This window comes from Lactuca sativa, chromosome 1, assembly GCF_002870075.4.
Source record: "Lactuca sativa cultivar Salinas chromosome 1, Lsat_Salinas_v11, whole genome shotgun sequence".
NCBI lineage: Eukaryota > Viridiplantae > Streptophyta > Magnoliopsida > Asterales > Asteraceae > Lactuca > Lactuca sativa.
In genome coordinates, this window is record NC_056623.2 from 134,567,843 (window position 1) to 134,582,233 (window position 14,391).

The 14,391-nt window shown below is 33.9% G+C and overlaps 1 protein-coding gene across 7 annotated transcripts; it reads left to right on the forward strand.

Annotated features, from left to right (window-relative positions):
- Positions 1 to 571: 571 nt before the first annotated feature.
- LOC111895040 (disease resistance protein RUN1) lies at positions 572 to 7,006 on the forward strand. Of its 7 annotated transcripts, none has more exons than XM_042902717.2 (8): positions 572 to 771; positions 1,505 to 2,267; positions 2,968 to 4,096; positions 4,185 to 4,508; positions 4,585 to 5,487; positions 5,571 to 6,189; positions 6,306 to 6,362; positions 6,725 to 7,006. In XM_042902717.2, the coding sequence occupies exons 2-8, from the start codon at positions 1,693 to 1,695 to the stop codon at positions 6,748 to 6,750; spliced, it is 3,633 nt and encodes a 1,210-aa protein (XP_042758651.1). In that variant the 5' UTR covers positions 572 to 771; positions 1,505 to 1,692; the 3' UTR covers positions 6,751 to 7,006. The 7 variants fall into 7 exon arrangements, with proteins under 7 accessions (XP_042758651.1, XP_023746909.1, XP_042758652.1 ...); XM_023891141.3 differs by having other exon boundaries at positions 573 to 771; positions 6,589 to 7,006; XM_042902718.2 differs by having other exon boundaries at positions 573 to 771; positions 1,505 to 1,557; positions 1,919 to 2,267; positions 6,306 to 7,006.
- Positions 7,007 to 14,391: the final 7,385 nt, after the last annotated feature.

The window sequence follows — 14,391 nt, forward strand, 5'->3', positions numbered from 1 at the left end:
CACAAGGCTCTACATGTTGTCTTTTAAGACAATTTTTAAACACTCCATTCTCATTGGTTAATAACATTTCACACAGATCACCATTCGGAAAATCCTCACTGTTCAATATAGATCTAACGGTCCAGATTAGCTTTCCTTGTTTTTTAAAGATAACATGCTTAATTTGTTGTACCTTAGGCTTTACAATTTGTAATTAAGACATTGATTATGTATGGTTTATAATATATATATATATATATATATATATATATATATATATATATATATATATATATATATATATATATATATATATATATATATATTAGAAAGAAAAAAAATGCAAAGGAAAAAAGAAAACGAAATAAAAAATCTTATTCAAATAGAGGAGTGGAAAAAGTATAAAAGATAACAATAAAGAATTTATATATCATATCAAATATAATATACTTACATCACTTAATATGTCATCGCAAATTGGCTTTTAAGAAAAGTGATTTTGACCTTAAAAAATAATGGTTTTGAGGTCCATTAACAACATCCATTAGAATTTGCCCCGATTTACCATTAATTTTCTTGGAATTGTCCTTATGTCTAGAAAATAAAAAAGAACACCGTCAATTCGTAAAGCAAATGAGAACCACAACATCTTTTCCCTTCCTTCCTCGTTGACTCGCCGTTTCCCTGCCGACAAACCTCTCTAATTTTCAGTCGTCATCTTTCTCAGCCTCGTCGCTGCTGGTTCATCCTCTATCAACGCTGCTTCAGGTCTCCTTTTCTTCCTATTGACAGGTAACTATGAAGGGACATTTTTACAATTTAGTTTCACATGTTAGACAATTTCATCTTATTAATCATAATTTGTTTATTTTGTTAACAGGTAATTGAATTTTGTCTATTTCAATTACTGCTGCTCAATTAATTCTTAAAGTTTGAAATTGAAACCTTAGAAAAAGCATGAATGAAAGTCAAAATCCTTTAGATTTATCGTGATACTATAGAGAATTTCAAAGTTGAAAAGAATTTTTTTTTGCTAATTTCGGGGATTTTTAAACAACCATGTCAAGAAACTTACTTTTTTTTCTTTAGATATTTTAGTTGTTTGTTGATATCCAGTACAAACTTTGAATTTCCTAGATGTATTGCAATTTCTCTTGTGGGAGTTAATAGTGAACCTTGTAATTGTTTATAGAATGGTATTTGGAGTTGATTTGCTTGAGGGTTACTTATTTCAAATGGATTTTATCTAGACAATATTAGGGATATTTCTGTAGGTAAATCAAATCCAATCAAGGGTTAAAAACAACATATACACGCTCCACACTATATAACTCCAAAATCAACCCAAAAGTTACAGTTTGGGAATTAAAAGTGTCATATAAGCACAATTAGAGTTCATATGTGTTGTATTCTAATTACTTCAAAGTTTTTTTCAAAGAAGTCGAGGATATCATTATCATTGAGTTTCAAATTGTTTAATGAGATTTTAGTTTCATATAGTAGATATTAATAATTTTGATTTTAGGTAGACGCAGTATGTACCAGATCCTGACATTGAAGGAAAAGTGAGGAAAGCAGGTGAAACTAACTTTCATAACCAATACTGTGGAGGAGTTTCAGAGCTTACTGAAAGATACCCACATATAAGGAGGAACTTTAAATAAATACACGGAGTCGTGGGAAGGGCGAAGAGTCATCAACCCATAACTCATAATGGTTGTTCTATCTGAACTTCCAGAAGGATCTTCATCTTCTTCATCCTCTGATGCCCATACTTCACCAACTTTTAGTCATACTTCATCAACTCATGATCATAGATATGACGTATTTTTAAGTTTTAGAGGTCTAGACACTCGTCTTAGTTTCACCAATTACCTTTATGAGGCACTTATAGACGCCAATATCAATACCTTCTTGGATGATGAAGAGATTGAAACAGGGGAAGATCTGAAGCCAGAATTGGAGACTGCAATTAAGGCATCTCAGGCTTCTATTATCGTGTTGTCCAAGAATTACGCTTCTTCAACATGGTGTCTTGATGAATTGGTGTTGATCCTTGAGCAGCGTATGACATCCAACCATATTGTCATCCCCATCTTTTATCATGTGGAGCCCACCCATGTCAGGAAGCAACAAAGTAGCTTTGGTGATGCAATGGCTAAGCATAAACATACGATGGAGACAGAGACAAATGCATATAAAAGAAGTCAATGGGCTCAAAAGATGGAACGATGGAATAAAGCCCTTACAGAAGTTGCTAATTTAAAAGGAAATGACGTAAAAGGAAGGTAACCACTTTCATACCCATTTTTTCACACCTTTAATTTTGTTTTATTAATGCATGAAATGTCAATATCATCTTCTCCTCATGTATTTCAATAACTTTCTTTAATATCATCAAATGAACATACATATATTTTATGTATTAGGATAAAGATGATACTGAAAGTTGAATCTATGTTTTCAATTATCAGTTCATATAGATATAGATAGATTAACCATTTTGATAGATTTTAAACATTTGCTTCTATTAAAAACCAACTTTCTGACAATTCACTATGCGTCTACTATTAATTTTACCATAACACCTTCAAACATAGCATGTTTTTTTATAAATAACCCCTGTTACTTACAAGTGGTAAAAATAATATATAACTGGCACATTTTTCAGATGGTCACCACATTGATAATTAAGTTTGATGGGCTTGTATAAACATAGTAAAGTTAGGTGGCCCATTAGTGAATTCTTATATTGCATTGGTAGCTTTGGTCTTATAAATTATCAAACATACATTGATGACCTTACACGTTGGATAACTTGTAATGATTAGAAGTGCAAACACAATATGGTTTTGATGTGAAGAACATAAATAAAATTAATAGCTATAATATAAATTTGGTTTTATTCTTTGGATAGATTAAACAGCGAAATTTGGTTTGTTAGTTTTGTGGATTTTGTTTTGTAGTTCTTATTGAATCAAGTTTCAGGCTAGAGACAAAGTTTATTGAAGAAATTGTGAAAGACATCAACCGTAGATTACATTTACCTTTAAGGAGTGCTCAACCGCTACTTATTGGGATAGAGCATCATATCAGCTTCGTCACTTCATGGTTGAAAGATGTATCCTCACATACAACAGACATACTTACTATTTCGGGCATGGGTGGGATCGGGAAGACACATTTAGCTAATTATGTCTATGGGCAACATTGTCGTGAATTCCACACAAGCAGCTATCTTGAAGATATAAGTAGGAGATGTGTTGGAAAGTTTAATGGGCTGCTTGACATACAAAAACAATTGTGTGGTGACATTTCAAAAACAAGTTCAATTCAAGTTTATGATGTTTCAGTATACACCTCAAAGATAGAGAATGCAGTAGCTCGTAAAAGGGTGTTTCTTGTTCTTGATGATATTGATAGTATTGATCAGTTGGATGCATTACTTGGGAGCAAAGGTTTTCATCCTGGAAGCAAAATTATAATAACAACAAAGAACACATGGTTGACAGAGAGTTGTGCACTATTCAAAACAAACATTAAACCCAAGAATGAAAGGCTTTTGCTTCAAGGCTTGGATGAGATTGAATCACAACAACTTTTGTGTTTTCATGCATTCATGGTCAACCATCCCAAGCCAGGTTATGAAGAGGTATCAGATAAGATTTTGAAGTATTGTGAAGGACATCCATTGGCTCTTAAAATTTTGGGCAAGTCTCTGCATAATCGGGATGTGGCTTACTGGGAAGGGTGCATAGAAGGGTTAATGAAAGAAACAGATGATCGTATAAATAATGTCTTGAGAATGAGCTTTGATTCTTTGCCATCTAACAATGATAAGGAGTTGTTTAAGTATATTGCTTGTTATTTTGTTGGAATAGATAGACATGTTACTGAAACAATATTAGAAGCATGTGATATAAACACAAGATCTGGAATCACTAATCTCCTAGACCGGTTCCTTCTTAGTATTGGATGGGATAACGAATTAAAGATGCATCAGTTGGTTCAAGAGATGGGAAGATTTGAAGTACGTCAAGAATCACTTGACAAACCATGGAAGCGAAGTCGGTTATGGTCTGATAAAGAGTCATTCAGAGTGTTAAAACAAAAAAAGGTAAGAGGCCATGTATGCTTTTAGTAGTGTGCATCTCCAAAATATTTTGTGTTGTCTAATTTTTTATTTGTATTCTTTTTCTTTTTAGGGTAAGGGAAATCTTGTAGGCCTTTCTCTTGACATGCGCATGCTTGAGAAAGAGAAGTTGGGTGCATCATTTGAGTTGAAAACAGATGCATTGAGTAACATGGATAATCTAATGCTACTACAACTCAACTATGTGCACATGAACGGGTCTTATGCGAACTTTCCAGAGGAATTAAGAGGCTTGTGTATGCATGGGTTTTGTTTAAAGTATGTACCTTTAGACTTACCTATGGAGAATCTTGTTGCTCTTGACATGTCATATAGTAATATTGAATCTTTTCTCGGTTGTTATATTGATCCACAACGATCTGAGAAGAAGCAAAAGGTAACTTATCTTCATCCTTCATTCATTAATGTTGATTTGATGAAATTCACTAGGATTCAAATTTCCAATTTTGCAGTTGGACGAATCATGCTTAAAAGAAAAAAGGTTGCTTGGATCATTGAAGATTCTTAATTTAAGTTTCTGCGAACAACTTCGTAGTCTTGGTGACTTTGACCAACTCCCTATACTTGAGAGGTTAATAGTTAGAAATTGCATTGGTCTAGTTGAGGTTTGTGAATCAATTGAACAATGTCTTGAACTTGTCCTCATTGATCTGAGCTATTGCAACAAGCTTGAAAAACTTCCAAGAAATATAGGCATGTTAAAGAAGGTTAAAATGATGTGGCTAGATGGTTGTAATATCGGTGAGTCTCAAATCAAGATTAGGGATATGGATTCACTGGAAATGTGGAAAGCTAACAAAAACAGTGGTATAAAGACAAGAATCTCTTCCGTTGCCTTTGTGGGTGCTATACCAAGGGATTTGAAGTTTTTCGCAAGTTCTTTACCGAGTTCTCTAGTAAGGTTGTCACTTGCAAATAATAATTTGTCGGCTGAATCCTTTCCCATGGACTTCAGTTGCCTATCCATGTTAGAGAAATTATATTTAGATGGAAATCCTATCGAATCCATGCCACATTGTGTGAGAACCCTTCCTAGGCTTGAGTTACTTAGTATGACGAACTGTGATAAATTGAAGTCAGTGGAGCATCCTCCAAATACACTAAAACATCTGTCACTCTATTCTGATCGTGATGCTTTTACAAAAAAAGTTGTATTTAATCCAGAAATGTCCCCACTCCACTTACACTCATTTTCTAGAAGTTCTGCACCTGGGCCGTATGAATTTGAAGGCATGATCAAAATCCAATCAATGGTGGATGTTGAGGAAAAGCTATTACGTATCTTGGGCTGGACTAATATAGACTTCCTTAAGGAGAGGCGTGTGGGAACTACCTCTTCGCAATCTGAAATCCAGGTTTTGTCTAGTTAACTATATCCTTATTTGAATATGTATAATTTTATTAGTATGGTGATAAATTAAGGTGGTTGTATTGGCAGATGATTTATGAATTTGGAATATTCAGCACAATGTATGAACAAGAAGAAATACCGAGTTGGTTTAGGCATAGAAGTGCGGGGCCATCAATATCATTTACCATCCCATCATCTCCAAACAATCTTGCAGGACTCAACTTCTTCTCTGTGCACATGTTGCAAGTTCTGGATGAATATCTGGATGAAATTCCATATGGTCATTTCCCCCTTACACCTATGATCACAGTTAGTAATATAACAAAAAACCGCATGTGGATATACCAACGTTTCCGGGACAAATCTTGTGTAGGTGGAAAGTGTTGGGTGTTGTTAAGTCATTGGATGTTTGGGATGAATGAGATGGAGGCTGGTGATCATGTTACTATTTTTGTTACACTGCCATATAATGAATGTGTAAAGGAGTGTGGGGTGAGTCTTGTGTATGATGATGGAGAGAAGAAGGATGAGGAAGAAGATGTGTTGGGTTATTACAAGTCATGGAATCACATAATTGGTGGAGATCTCTCTCCTTTTCAGACAACTACAGGACAATACATCCTATATAACTTCCAATTTTTTATGACTGTCACTTACTTGTTTCCCTATCATCGTAAATTCATTACAGACGGCCCTGACTATCAAGGTAGATGTCATTTTTCTTAAAAAAAAAATTATTGTTGTGTTTTATGTATAAAATGACGTGACACAAGTGGATGTGTGTGAATAATGATTATTGCACAACCTTTTATCTGTTTTCAGAAAGATACAAACCGTGGTTTAGAGCTTTATCCCCAAGGAAGCCCGACATAATCTCAGGTTTGTTTTTTGATGCCAAAAAATTTCTCTCATTACATGAATAAAAGCCATACACAACCAAATGTATTCTAATAAAATCTTTTTTTTGGTCTAAGATGTAACAAAATAATGGAATTATAACATTGCAATGAATGCTTGAAAATGGCAATTTTATTATAGCTGAGTGGGAGCATATGATCTCTGCTTATTTATGCAACTTCTGAAATTTGTATATTGATTGCAACAGCAACAACCTCAAGCGCAAACTGAATAGGAATCTCTTGTTCACTGTGGTGTTGAATATGATAGTCTATCACTTGTTAGTGGTGTCGATTGTTACTAATATAACACTTTTCATTAGTGGTCAATGGAACGATTTGCAGGGATAAGTGGTGAGATTTTTCAATAGGGGAAGATGGCATACCTGATTATTATGATTTGCAACTTGTGCACATTGGTGAAGTTGAGTTGATTTTTGAGTACTTTTGGTATGCCGATTATGGTGATTATAGTGGTTTTTATATTTTGGGATAAGATGAATGGTGATCGCTACTGTGTTGGCTATTTGGGGTTGTGCTTCTAATGTTTAGATGAATCTCATACAAGAAATGGAAGTGAAGTTGTGGATGAGGTTTTTCTTTTTAAAATGAAAATGAGTTTATGTATATGGAAATAGGGAAAAAAAATGGCATTCAATTCTATAACAGGTCTCCGCCTTCTTTCACATCATAATAATCAACAAATCTACTGGGAGAATGAAAATGAGAGGGACATTTACATCTTTTTTGCAAAGATTGAGTATTAAAAATGGTTACTATGCATCCGGTCCTAAGAACAAGGCACCTACAAAGTTGTCAATGTTCCCACATTTTAGGTGAGAACTTTTTTGTCCCATTATCATCTATTTGAGTCATAATCCAATGCATGTGTTTGTTGTCATGTCTTATCCTTTTGGGTGGAACTAAAACTTGCAATGTTTACCCCTTTGCATATGTCTGTGTCCAGGTCCTCTAGGTCCTGGTATGATGCAAAGCAAAAATAATACAAGGCTGTTCTTTTTTTCTCCAGTCGTATGTTCTTGGATATATAAAAAAAACATCAATACGTTATTCCAAACAAAATACAAGATGTCATCTTCTTTCATGTCCCATTCTTTTTGGTGACAAAAAAACGCAAGAGAGATCATCGAGTATGAATAGTTAAAAATATTATCCTATTTGGCATCGGGTTATGGAATCCCAAAATATAGTCGTTCAATGTGAATGAAATCGGTGAAATCCCAAATATAGGTACACAAGTCCCAGGGCCATTGTGTAGAATCTGTGAAAGAAAAGTGATATTGTCCTTCAAAGTTACTAAAACAAAGAATTAAAGAAGACTAAATTACAAAATCCATCCTACGTTTATTACTTTTTATGAAAATGGTCTGATAGTTTCATACTTTCTTATGGATTTAATGGTTGGGCCCCCAGGGACGAAAAGTGTGAGTATACGTTTAAGGGAGGGAAAACGTAAATGATGAAACTATTGGACCATATCCATAAAAACATAAACCATATGGTCTATTTTGTCAGCATATAATTAGTTATAGAATTATTTACAGTTGGGCCGTCTAGTTAGGGGACTCAGGGATTAAAACAGTGACCCAATACTATTTTAGGGATGGAAAAAAGCTATGTGTAAAACTATTGGACAAAATCTATAAAAAGATAAAGCGCATGGACACTTTTTGTAATTTAGTAAAAATGAAATATTTGCACAAGTGAAGAGAAACTACCACCTGAGGACGGATTTCCACCATGGTCCATAAGGCATGAGTTATAGCAATTAAAGCTATCCCAAAAGAGATTTTATAAAATTGGTCTACTTCATGACTTCTGTAAATCCCCTTAAAATTGGGAGACGTTTGCCCTCTCAAGCCCATTCTACAAGACACCCACTTCCAGAAAATAGCAATGTACTTCATTATTTGTGTATTTATCATTATACTTCAATTTCTTTCTAATGAAAAATTGCACTTCCATTTTTTTTCCTTATTACGGCATTATACATTGAAAAATCTACCCAATAATACCGTTGTACTTTCAATTTTTTTTTTTGTTATTGGGAAACGGTACCTCGAAAAATCTATCCTGTAATAGCATGAAATTTTTTGTGTATTGGGATGAAATTGCTATAATTGATGGAATTTGAAAGTACATTACTATAATAGGAGAAATAAAATGCTATGATAAAAAAATCAACAAAAGTATGTCGTTATTTCATGCAATTAACCCTAAATAATAAAGTTAACAACATGAACCGGTTATGATATAAACAAGATCAACAAGATACACAATAAACTTACTACATTCTATAATGGACATAACGCGCATTAAAGAACAATGTCATATGTGTTTAACTGTTTATACCTTATCAATTAACAAGTCCTCAAAGACACTATGTTGTAATAAAACTAACTGGGTTTCTTTTTTTATTCAATTTAGAAGAAGAAATGCACAATTATGTAAGCAGTTGCGAGAATTTACCAAGAAAGACATATCAGCCAAGTTAACAGGTCATCCATTTGCCAATTCCATATAAGATGTAGAGTGTCTACTGATTTCGTTATGGTTTTGTAGAATCGCCCATAGAATAGGAAAAAAAACCACGAAAGAAAAATACAGAGGCCTGAAATTCGTTACTCCAACAGGACGAACATCACCAGCTTTCCTGACAAAACCAAAACAGATACCCAATAAGACTGAACTACAACAAGATTGGCACAATCTTTTTTCTTTTGGCACTATAATTTCTCTTGACATATTGCAAAATTGCAAAATATCAGATGTAAACGAAGGTAACAAGAAACTGTTGAAATTTCTAAATTCGCTATAGAGTACGACTATGGTCGATTCATTAAAATTGATTGGAATTACAGAGTGAAGAGTATGCATATCAGCATATGTCATCCATCTTGTAAGACGTAATTAGAGGCTATCAACGATATCATTCTAATCTCAAAATTTTCCTCGGCTTATTAATTTGCTTCAATTTTTCGTTTTAAGTCGCCTCAGGGCTCAGGCGATATGAAATTATAGATTTTAAAGTCTGCCCAAATAATATCTTACTTTTAATTTACTGGAAAAGAGTGAATTTCATATTTGGTCCCCCCCCCCCCCTGTTTTCTTTAAATAGATAAAAATGACAGAATAGGTAAATTTAATAATTTATAGAAATGATTCCCGACAAAATTACATAAACAATACAATATTACATAAATATTCCTTATGTACTCTGGCGTGTTTGGTTTTGTTTCCAAAAATATTTATTGATTTATTGAATTTTTAATAAACCAATAACTTAAATTTTTTTTTTTGACAAAATAAAAAAAACTTTTAAAAAGGTATAATGATGTGACTTTTTGAAACAACTTAGAAGAGAAGATATAAATATCCCGCACACCTAGAGATGGTGATATGTAACTATGGTGGTGCGGTGAACACCACACCGCCTAGTGTGCGGTGATGCCCCCACAACATGTCATTTCCTGCACTTGCATCCTTCTTTTTGACCATTGGAACATTTGAATTTTGAACCTTTTTTCTATATCATAAATAAACAAGTTTTCTATTTTAAACGACAACACAAACACACAATGTAGCATTCAAGATTTAGTGGTATGTCCTTTTTAACCCTTATTGAGAATTCCTTTCATTTTAGTCCCCAGCCGAGTACGCTGGGCGCACTATAGGAGTACGTTGAGCATACTGGCTCGAGGGTGGGATGCAGAAGCACCTACGTACGCTGCGTACATAGGAGTACGCCGGACGTACACTATCCATGGGAAAACCCTAATTTTTAGGGTTTGTGCCCTATTTAAATAACTTATGACACCTTTGGACTTCCTTATGACCAACCTCCACCTCTCTAAACCCTAAGAACAAAAGCCTAGTTGCCATTTGTGGGATTTGAACTTGGAAGTGAGTTTTGGTGGTGTTTTTGGTGACTTGAAGGAAGAAGAACACTTGGAGGTTGGTTTGGTGTGGCTTGAGCTTGTAGATCTAGAATCATCATCAACTTTGTAAGATATTTGAGGTATAAAGCTCTCAACTTGATGGTTCCTTATGCTAGATCTAATTTTTGGTTTTATTTTAGAATTTTTGGGTCCTTTAAGCCATATTTGAGAGTATGGTCTACTCCAAAAGCCATGGATGGTAGATCTTAGCACCTTTGAGGTCCCTTATCCATAAAAATGAAATCTTTATGAGTTGTATTGGTCCATGCATGTTTTAGGATCCTTATTATGGTTCTCTTTGAGTTTTGGGTCTCATTAAGTCATGCATGGGAGTAAAGTGGCCAACTTTACGTGTTAGGACATCATTAGGGACTAGATCTAAGACTTGGACGTGATGAGTTAATCATTTAAGCACTTAATGGTGAAGGTGGTCAACTACGTTTTACGCGGGGCATACCCAGCTCGTACGTTGTGCGTACTGGCCACAGGGGTAGAATGCGGGGCGTAAGCCTTATTACACCAAATGTACTCAGTAGCCTTGACTTCGTTTGACTTTCTCGGTTTGGGCCACTTTTGGGCTAAAAGATTTTTAGGCCCTATTAGGCCATTAGCCTTCTGATTTTTGGGCCATTGTTAGGCCTTGGGCCTTCTTGGAATTAGGCCTATAATGGCTTTTGGATCTAATTATGAAGTTGGGCCATATTGGGCTTCTAGTGCAATTGGATTAGGCCTCAGATTTTGGGCCAAATAAGGAAAGGGTAAAATGGACTTTTACCCTGAGGGTTTGACATCGGACTAGGATTCTAGTTATTGATTGTGGACCAACTATTAATTGGATATTATTTGATGGTGTTAGCGCATGGATTTTTACGGATCAGCAACCCGAGATTTTATCAGAGAGATTCAACAACTTGAGGTGATTTTCCTCACTGTGTTTAGTGGGTTGAAGGCACCAATACTGGCACATGGTTTATTATTATTAGGATGCTAGTTGTTTGTGTGACTCTTGCATGTATGATATCTAATATGTATACCGAGCGGGGCCTGATGACTATATTGTATGTTATTTATCTTAGTGATTCTTTCATGTGTTTATGTTTTTGTATGTATACCAGGCAGGGCCCGATGGCAGGTGATGCCTGATGAATGTGTTGAGGATGAGCCAATATCATATTACTGACAGATTTTTTTCGAGCGGAGCCCGATGCAAGGCAGAGCCCATTATATGTTTGATATGTATGGTATGTGGTGTTTTGGGGGAACTCACTAGGCTTCATGTTTACGGTTTTCAGTTTATGTTTCAAGTACTTCTTGATCCAAAGGGAAGAGCTTGGGGTGATCGCATCGCACACAACATATTGCTCCGCTTTTTATATGTCTATGATGTATTTGGATGTTTCGATCGTAATCTGATTTTATCATGGTTTTATGAACATGTTCTGAATGATGGTTATATTATTTTAAAATTTTAAACTTTTTTGGTCTTAATTTTTGGGACGTTACAAAAAAATCTATATACTTTATATATTAAATTGATTTGGTGGAACATATCTTCAATACACTATGTTGGACACCACAAGCTTTACATTGATTTTATGGAAAATATCTTCAATACTCATCTAAATCTCCTGATAATTAGTACGGCGATTTATTCGACGATAAAGATGAAGATTCGAACATGTTTAAAGGTGATCATGGCGAGAGTTTAGATTATAATATGACTGACGATGAAGCATGGCATACTATGTTTTATTTTCGTTTGAAATTAAATAATGTATTTTTTATTTAGATTATATAATTTTTATTTTGATTATGTATTTTTTTCATGGTTGCAGAAATCAGGATTAATCGTTTGGCGTTCTCCAACCGTCGAGGATTAGGGTATTAATCGGAAATTTAGGATTAATCGCGTTTGGCGGGATTAATCAGGCTTGATGAGATTAATCGGTAAAGAAAAGTCAACTAAAGTCAAAAAAGTCAAAAAAGTCAAAAAAAAAGTCAAAAAAAGGTCAAAAATTTTTAAAAATTTCTAAAAACCAACTTTCTTTTTTTACACCAAAAATTTCAAATTTTCAAAATTTCAAATATTATATCAAAATGCTCATATTTTCATATTTCCAAATTTGCAAATTACAATTTTTCTTATCTTCTAATTTTGAAGTACTTGTTTTTTCTTAAGATATATTATTATTTATATAATTTTAATATTTTATTAATAATCTATGGTCCCCGATTAATCCCCGCCTAGACCGATTAATCCCTTAACACCAGTCGACCGTTGAGCTACCGTCAAACGATTTTTACAACCTTGATTTTTTTAATTGATGAAATATTTTTCTTTGCATTAATTTTATAGAATTTTAAATTACGTTTTAATATATTTAATTAAAAGAAAAAGGTACAAAAAAAAGAGGTGAGAGGGGATGAGTGAGATATAATTTCCAATAAGTGAGCAGGGTTGGGGGAAAATGTAACATCCCAAAAATACTAAGTAAAAATTTCATTTTTTAAATAAGTCAAAACTATGCATTCATTGTTCCAAAAGACGATCAGAGTCAAAGTATTCTCAAAACATCAGAGTAATTCATAATCATTTAGTATGGAATAAATCTACAGGGGATCTAGTGCGATCAAGTAGGGACCTTCCTTTTGAAACCAGAAGTACCTGAAATAATTTAAACATAAACCGTAAGCATAAAGCATAGTGAGGTGCCCAAAATACCCGAGCTCATACATACATATCAGCTCAAAGTTGTAACGGGTCTATTTCACCCCGAATCTATTTCAACTCAATCAGTATTTTTCAACCTAAAATGTTTATTTCACCTTAGGGTCTATTTCATCTCTGAGTCTATTTCAACTTAATCGGGGTTTTTCAACCGAATGGGTATATTTCACCCTATATACATATATCATACAAGCGTATCAACAAGAGTTACAAAGACAACAAGCACATATCGAATAGGTCTATGATGTGTGCAAACTCACTTAGTTTAAAACCTACTTTTAATTATAAAATAACACACAAAGGCAGTGAACCTATCAATTGTGGTATAGTTGAATAAGTAGGGTATCGAACACATGGAACGGCAAATTAAAACTAAAAACTAATTCTATCTAAATTAATTAATAAGTAGGGGGTTTTCTCTAGTTTTACAAGACTAGAAACTTGCTAACTATTACTAATTTAAAAACTAGAAAACTAAGAATTAACTAGATTCAATAATTGGGAAGAAACTTTTGTTTAGTTCAACTCAATTGATCCTATGGTTGATTTCAAGGTAATGGTGCAATGGATTAATTCTTTTGTTGGTTACCGATTCAAGTGATTAGATTCTCATTCACTACACTAATCCTTAGCAAACAAACTAACTTAAACAGTGGTCAGTTGTCTAATTTAATTAGATTTACTAGATTAATTATTCGGGTTAATTTAGACTTGCAATAGTTAACTAATTTAATCTTTTAATTAACTTCTTGTTGATGGTCATCACACAAGCTTGCACATGAATTTACTCAATTTTCTTATTAACTCTAGTTTCATGTTCATTAATCCTAGACATATGGCAAAGTGATCACATAACATATGAGATTGATAATCAATAGATGTTCATGCTAATCAATTATCTTTCTATTAACAGAAGGTTCTTTAGCAAGCTAAAATAACAAAAATCACCAACTTAGAATTAATCCTACCAATCAATCAAACCATAGTATCAATTTTGTATCCCCAAACAGAAGTCTAAAGGTTTTAGCTCATAATTGAAGTAAATAACAGCAAACAAGCAAAGTCTAATTGTTTAACCATAATGTCAAAACAAAAGATTAAGTCAGATGATGAAATTTTGCCTCAATTATCCTTCGGGATTGAATTATAGCTTCTCTCGTCGTCTTCTAGGGTTTTTCTGACCTCTTTATCGTAGCTAAACTCTTTTGAATCGTTCCAAAATTCTCCCCCATCGTTCTGAGGAGGTATCTTTATATATACGAATCGACTCGTCGAGTCTATCTATTAGTCCCCGTATTGTGATAAGTCTCTGGGATCCCGAGTCT

Coding starts and splice junctions, on each gene's coding strand:
- LOC111895040 (XM_023891140.3), top strand. CDS start 1,693: ATGGTTGTTCTATCTGAACTTCCAGAAGGATCTTCATCTTCTTCATCC. Junction 4,097..4,184: donor GAGTGTTAAAACAAAAAAAG/GTAAGAGGCCAT, acceptor TTTTCTTTTTAG/GGTAAGGGAAATCTTGTAGG. Junction 5,488..5,570: donor CTTCGCAATCTGAAATCCAG/GTTTTGTCTAGT, acceptor TTGTATTGGCAG/ATGATTTATGAATTTGGAAT.